At 40.0% G+C, this 7,542-nt stretch overlaps 1 protein-coding gene across 2 annotated transcripts; it reads right to left on the bottom strand.

The window, feature by feature from the left end:
* Window positions 1–1,928: 1,928 nt before the first annotated feature.
* On the bottom strand, window positions 1,929–7,484 carry elovl8a (ELOVL fatty acid elongase 8a). 2 transcript variants are annotated; one of them, XM_004079049.5, is made up of 8 exons: window positions 7,346–7,484; window positions 5,502–5,568; window positions 5,217–5,404; window positions 4,932–5,012; window positions 4,758–4,814; window positions 4,513–4,627; window positions 4,287–4,414; window positions 1,929–2,749 (listed from the first exon to the last, which is right to left on the bottom strand). In XM_004079049.5, the coding sequence occupies exons 1-8, from the start codon at window positions 7,349–7,351 to the stop codon at window positions 2,582–2,584; spliced, it is 810 nt and encodes a 269-aa protein (XP_004079097.1). In that variant the 5' UTR covers window positions 7,352–7,484; the 3' UTR covers window positions 1,929–2,581. The 2 variants fall into 2 exon arrangements, with proteins under 2 accessions (XP_004079097.1, XP_020566611.1); XM_020710952.3 differs by lacking the exon at window positions 7,346–7,484 and adding an exon at window positions 6,950–7,062.
* Between the last annotated feature and the right edge of the window lie 58 nt (window positions 7,485–7,542).

Raw genomic sequence — 7,542 nt, 5'->3', positions numbered from 1 at the left:
CCGCAGAGAAGGAGCAGCGAGTTCTGGAAAACCTTTTTTAAAAGTGTTATAAGTGTTATATAGATATTATTTACAATCTAAGTTCAAAGTAGCTCGTAAGAAAACTCTTTTTCAGACAGGCGGCGAACAGTGAGTTTGTATAGAAAGACAGGTGTCCGATGCAAATTTGACACGGAAATCATGTTCGGTGTGAATGCAGCATACATGTGTGCAACTTACATTATTCTTACGAATACTTTATGATACACTTACCACACGCAAAATTGTATGTTCCATTTTTATGACGTCCCTCATGGCGGCTGCACGAGCCTCTATGGAACTGCAAGGTAAACCTGTCTTTACCCACATGAAAACATCTTATTATTTTTCACAACAAAACAGTGCTAGTGGCTTGATTGGATGATTTGCGTTTGCTTTTCCCTATGAGTGTTTTTGAAATTTCTGCAACCAAACAGTATGAAGCATAGAGGCACCTTCAAGCACACTTGCCATCCCTATGTGCCAAACGTCTCTCCGTCCAATTTTTGTCTGTGTTTGCGCATTAATGTGCAGATCTCTGTCTCTACCACAAAAAGTTAACATTGGCTGCTCACGCGGCACTTAAGCATCCTCTCTCCTGAACCTGATTATTAATTACAGTGTGCCAGTTGCTGACCCACAGCCCAAACATTGTCTGGCACAGTTTCCAAGGAGACAGACACAAAGTCATTCACAAACAAGATCTAGCAAAAATAGATTCAAGCACCCTCACAGCTCAGCAGTCGCTCGGTTCCCCGGTCAGTTCACGTCCTTCTCGATCAAAGAGTTTGAATACACATGATAAAAAAGGGACTCTCTGATGACTCGTTGAAATGAAAAGCTTAAATGTCTACTCAAAACCTCTCAGTAGGTTGGCAGCCTCTCAAAAGTCCCACAACTCAGCAAACGGGCAAGATGAAGCACATCATCATGCTAGGAAATTATAACCTGATCAAAGTGACGGTGAGCCAGAAGCTCAGTCATGCTTGAGCACAACAGCACTCTGGAGTAATGAACCTGGAGCGGTGCCTGTGGCGATGCTGAAGGACAGCAAGCTTTTAACGCTGGCAATCAGCTGTGTGAGTCTGTGTGTGTGTAAAACTAATTTGTGTTGATACAATACAAAGAATACTTTCGAAAAAAAAAAGGTGTGGCTAATAATGTCCCTAAGTATTTTAAAACGCAAAATGCATTACAGTAGGCTCACATAAATACATGCATGCACAATCTGCTTGTGTGTGATGTAATCTGGTTATGAAATATCCTCATTTTGATTCAAGTATTTCAAAGCCTGCTCTTCTAAGAATCAGGTGATGCCTTTAGGGAGAATTAAGAATAGGAGATGGAGTCTGTGACTGGAGTATGTTCTGCTGATTCACATACGTGACCGACTTTAAGAATGATTTTGAAAAGGATTAGATAGAAATGACTTAAAGCCTAAGTCACATGCAGGTTTTTTTTATCTGTCCAGGCCTGTAGAGGGTCATAGGACAGCATCATAAGGGGAGCACAGGTGTGTCTTGCAGTTCTCCTCCAAACTCCAAATAAAAGGTTCAGCTTCTTCACCTGATGCATGGATTATTCTGTAAATGACAGAAAATCGATCAACTTTTAGATTTTGAGACATGCAATAAGCTTTTTTCTGGTGGGCCCACCCCTGACTGCTTTAGCCCAAATGACCATAGGAGGTTTCCGCAGCCCATGAACCCATCACCTTTTGGAGGAGAATGGTCTGCATTTACAAACAGGTTAATCATTTTGACGTTTATTGTGTTTTTACCTCCAGTGACCAAACAGCAACGCTGAAGTCGGATGCCCGGAGTCGGATGTTTTGGCCTGTGGCGATTCGTCTGCAACATCATTTGCATCTTGGCCAAGGAGCAACGCAACATTTTAATTTGCCACAAAGGTCGATTTTCATCACTTTTATTATCATTGCACAACAGGATGCTTTCTAAAATATCATAGGAGACTGCCGGCGAAGGAGTGGCATTTCACAGTGCGGCTTTGACAACCTCCTGCTAGCACGGGAGGATTCTCTGACCTTGTGAGGCTGTCATAAGAGGATGGATAACACAATGACTCGTCTGCGGTGCAGCATTTGATTTTGTCTCTTCAAAGTCATTTCTCATGTTCGTCGTCTGCCCCCTGTTGAGTTTGCAACAGAAGGTTGTCAAAACCAATATGCTGCTTAACAATGGGGCTGGAATAATTGATGACGGTGGGGGATTACAATGTAAGGGAGGAAGATTTGGTTAACTTAATTTATAGCCGCGAGGGGGCTCAAATAAAACAATCTAACCCACTTGTCTGGTTGGATTTCTAGATAACAGATGGGAGAAGGGACTGCCAGCTGAATGGGGTTCCTCCTTTGGCATGGGGGTGTTGCATGCTAGATACACAATGCGAAAGGTTGTTGTGCATCAATAGATAGTTTTACTGAAAAGGACACATCGTTATTTCTGAAAAGTCTTTAACTATACAAACAAATTTGTAACATGTTTAAAACAAATACAGGAAAACTGAAAATACAATTTTTTCTTTCTTTAACATTTAGGTAACTCTACGTATCCTTGTTTCTTTTGCTGAGGTAGCTGCGGTAGTAGAAGTTACCAAAGAGCACAATGAGGCTAAGACAATAGGCCAACACAACGGAGTTCATGGAATCTGGGAAGTCACAGTCTGCCAACAGGTTGTAGGTGGTGTGGATGGAGACTATGAAGAACTGCAGCTGGTGAGAAGAGAAGAAAGAAGACTATCATGGACACAAACTGGAAAACTTATGCTTCATGCACACCAGGCGTGTGTGGCTCGTTCAAGAGCGCGCTGAACGGGGGCTCTTAAACACGCTTTTTGGCATATGGTGTTCACACTGGACAGTCACTACCCGATACCGCATGTACATACAGTTGGAAGAGGTTTGGTGCAAAATGTTAACCCTTGTGCTATCTTAGATGACCCCACCCTTACATTGACGTGTTCTCCCTACCATGACAAAGTTGGATAAAGGTGGAAAGATTTCATGTAATCCATGGACACCAGTGAAGATCACAAATCATTGAAGAAAAAAAAGGTTCAGCGCACTGTCTAGTGGGGTCTAGATGACCCAACTCCCAATGGTAAAGTGCTTAGGATAGCACAAGGGTTACAGGGGTGCAAATCCCATGAATCTCGCTCCAGGCTTTTTCTTTCACAGCTCTATTCCGATATATAAAAGACTTGGTGTCTTAGAGTTTTGGCAGGACTCAAACCGCAATTATTAATGTCTCCTTCATGATGATGAATTTTCAAACTGTTGGCACTTTTGAATTTAAAATGATGCCACCCATTCCTCACTACCAAATCTGAGTCCCTGATTGGTCAAAGTGTGTTCAATGGCTGCATGTTTTATACCTAAACCCCAAAAATGAACTTAAAAACTTGCGTAGCTACATGTGAACTTGAGAGTTTTGAATGTGGAAGCCTGAAATGCTTTACGCCAGCATACATAGACTTTTCATTGGAAGTGGTCACTTAAACAAGCATTGCTGAGGCCAGTGTGAACGTAGCATGAGTAACATTTGGCGAGCTGTTTATTTCACATTTATTAATCTAAAATAAGCAATAACTTTTGGGTTGGATTTCAATGTTTAAAGACCCACTATGATGAAAATTGAGTTTTTGGTGTTTTTAACATCTACTTGTGGCCTTTTTCTGGTGATGGAGGACAAATACAAAGAAAATTCAGCCTAAAATTGCATTTCTTGGTAGTTCTTTATTGTTTATTTAAATTGAATCAGGAGTAGATGAAAAATAGTTTTGGAAAAAGATCACATTTGTCACGTAGAGGCTTCTTGCTACGGTCCTTTCTGATAAATCCAGACAAATAGATCCATGTTAGTCTGTATTTTCTTCATCACAGCTGGCGTCTGGCTCAAAACTCTGCGGGTGGATTGCTTCAAAGTTGCTCGCAATTTTTGTTGCACCACTTATGTTAGGTTTCGTCTGTTAGCTAATGAAAGAGCATGTAAACAGATGGATGACCGGAAATTTCTAATGAACTACTGCAGCTCTGCAGAAACTATGTCCTAGAAAACCCCATGTTTTTTCATTTTATTTTGGCTAAAAACGGCATTATCCTGATTAAAAGACCGCTGGGAACACTTTGAAAATAGATAAAAAGATGATCAGAGGGGGACCTTTAACAGCCAATCATCTCCCTCCAGTCCACTCCCACTGGCCTCATTTACATCATCCCTTCCTGCAACATCCTTGATACAAACACTGACCAGCTGCAGAGATGTGAGGCACCGTTTCCACCACAGATATTTGGTCATGCTGGGACCCACAGCTGCCAGCCCGTAGTACAAGTACATGACTACATGGACGAAGGAGTTGATCAAACCAATCAGGAACGCTGTGGAGACACACAAGAACTTCAGACAATACCGCGTTTGTGTGTTCTACAGGGGGGAGGGGCCAGCAAATATCCACAAGTAGGTGGGTTGAACTCACACTGCCCTCCAGCCACATACTTAACTCCAGCCCACCAGTTGAAGATCATTGTGGCGTGGTGGTAGACGTGAAGGAAGGTCAGCTGACTGTTCTTCTTTCTCAGGATGAAAAATATCTGCAGCACAAAAACATGCACTAATAAAGAACGTGAACAGCTGTTTTTTGTATTTACAATAATTTTAAGAGTTTTAAAAATGTAGATTTCTATTATTATTGTCTCTTTTCCCCCCCCTTTTTGCACTCACAGTGTCACTCAGCTCTATGACTTTAGAAAAGTAGAACCACCAACACACTCTGGCCATCTGTCCAACACAAAAACCCGCAAATATTGAGGCAAACATCTTATTTTTCGTAAAGGTCTATAAACATGAGCAAGCAAGTAAATGTGGTGCACAGTGAGTCACATAAATTGCTTTTACCCTCATGGCCAGTGGGCTCTCGCTGTAGTCAACTGGCTGGCACAGCAAACTGTATCCTGCCAACCAGGAAGAAGCTGTGAACTTAAAAAAAAAGAACTCGTCTTAGTTTTTTATTTGCATTTTACTCGACAAAAGACAGCCTGAGATGTTTCTTTCTAGATTTCAGTGAATTTCACACCACCTAAGCAATAAAGGATTTTCACATTAAATGCTTTATTTTTCCCTTTCCATGTGAAATTACAACCTTTTTCCATTATAACATCACTTTTTGTGTGTTTCATTTACCTCATAGAACATGTAGGCAGACAGGCAGACCATGGCAAAGTTATAAACTATCAAAACCGTTCTAAGGTTGACTGGCTGTCTGTTCACCATCAACTTTGGCCCCACCCAAATAATGATGAGGTAGCACAAGAAGACACAACTAATTGGCATAGGGGAATACACCAGCAGCCACTCGTCTGTCCTTTTGTCTGAGCGAAGGAAAAAAACAAATTAGAGAGAAAAGTCAACGTATTATCACCAAATATTTGATTGTGAGGCTTGAATATGTGAAATTATGCCACTTGCCTCCATTTTCCAGAACACTTTGGTAAAATAACTGAATTCTCTGCCAAATGGTGACAGCATGTTTACCCTAAAATAACAAAAAATAAGCAGAAAATAAACATATTTATTTGTTTATCCCCCAAAAAAGTGGTTATAAGATGTATTTTTCATAAAAAGAAATACAATCAGAACCAAATAGTTAGAATAAGGGATACAGTGTTAATTCCATGTATTTCCCAATGCATTGTTTTCTTTCAGAGCTCACAGGAGGAAAGAAGGATGACTAAACCTTTGAAGGGATAAGTATCAAAGCTAAATGTGTTTATCCCTTTTGTCCCCAGGAATCCTATTACCACCCAACCTGGGCTTTGTCATGTTGCTGACTTCCAGTGTTGCTTTATTAACAAGGAAATTAACTTAAACTTTGAAATCCCTTTTGTTTTTTCAGAAGAAGCGTCTCCACAAATGAAAGAAACACTTTAAGGCATTTAACTACTCCAATAACTGTGCTTCAAATCAATACTTTCTGTGACACAAAGAGATTGGAAAATCAGAAATTGCAGAGAAACCTGGGTTATAGCAAACATTTGCTAGATTTGATTGTGAAAAGACATTATCATTAAAACAATACATCTTCATTGCTCCGAAAAAGAGACTTTCTTACGACTCAAAAAACAAACTACTTTATTTTAAATTATCAAAATTTGGAATTAACTCAATGAGGTCCTAACACAAGATGCCAGAAAAAGGCTTGCTAAAGAAAAACAGCCCCTGAAATTTTGATTAATCCCCTCGGTAATGATCTGGATTATAAATCAAGGATTATACTCACTAATCCAGAAGCATCACTTGATGATGGATAATAACTAATAATCTGTTTCATGAAAGAGTGCCTAAAGTGGGAAAGCAGAGGGAGCGATGTCTAAATAATGAACCTTTGCTGCCATCTAGGGTCAAAGATTAATCCCTGCACATGTAAACAGGAAAATCTACTCTGTTCTGCTGTAAATTTGTTTGCAAAGAGTCGATTGAAAAACATTTTGCTGATGATTCTTGTTGAAAAATGAACACCCCTTTATGCCACATTAAAACAAATCAACTTCAAATATTCTAATCAAGTGTATTTTGTTTAATCTGAGTGTTTTTTTTAGCACAAAACGAGTCTTGAACATCACTCAAAAATAGTATGTATAAACTATTTTTGATTATTTATTTAAAAAAAAAATACATTTGCCTTAAAAATTTCACCTTGTTTCCAATCAGAAATGACCCAAAAGAGATGACAAATCCCCTCATTCTCTTCTGACACACACAAATTTGTTCAAAAATTGAAGTTATTCACATATTCTACAATCTAAATATCAAAGTTGTCAGTTTCCCTGTCATCCTCTGGGGTACATGAATGCACCATTAGCTGTACTGATTGAGGCAACATGCTGTGTGGACAAAGTAAGAGACTTAAGGCTCACCTGCAGACTCAGAAGGATTTACTGAGGAAATCCCTATCAGGACCAGAATGGTGTGCCCGCGTACACTGAAATCTGCTAATAAATTCTAAGAAAATGTCTACCTTCCTAGCAATCACATTAATTGCAATTACTCTTGTTAAACACAACTGCTTGTTAATTGTGCAGCTTGAGTCTCTTTGTGTTACTAGTTGGGACAGACTCCAGCCCCGTGGCTACATGCATGAATCTTTGGATCATTGGCTTATTGCAAATGTACTTATATAATAAAACAACATGTCAGCAGCTTTTAACACCGTCAGTCACAAATGCTTGAGAGCGATGGCAGGCATGGACGCCTCACTGTCTCTTTAGAACCTAAGTTATTAATTTAATAAAGAAGAGGTAATGTTACAGTACCGTCATTCTGATGGAGAGTGGTTGGGTTTTTCCTCCTCAGCCCTCGGTTCAGTTGCCGCTTGCTGCATCACAGTGTTAAGCAGCTCTGAGGTAATCAACCCGCTTCACCCGTGTGCGTGTGTGTTTGGCTTTACACGCAGCAGCTACTGTAAGTCCCACCTAAAACTGTCCCTTGGAGAATGATGTTGATTTAGAGG

The sequence above is a fragment of the Oryzias latipes genome, chromosome 17 (assembly GCF_053564925.1).
Source record: "Oryzias latipes strain Hd-rR chromosome 17, Olatipes_Hd-rR_3.1".
Taxonomy (NCBI): Eukaryota; Metazoa; Chordata; class Actinopteri; order Beloniformes; family Adrianichthyidae; genus Oryzias; species Oryzias latipes.
This window is presented reverse-complemented; position numbering and strand designations above follow the sequence as displayed.

Coding starts and splice junctions, on each gene's coding strand:
- elovl8a (XM_004079049.5), bottom strand. Junction 5,013..5,216: donor CTGCCTACATGTTCTATGAG/GTAAATGAAACA, acceptor TTTTTTTTTAAG/TTCACAGCTTCTTCCTGGTT. Junction 4,415..4,512: donor GTATGTGGCTGGAGGGCAGT/GTGAGTTCAACC, acceptor GTGTCTCCACAG/CGTTCCTGATTGGTTTGATC.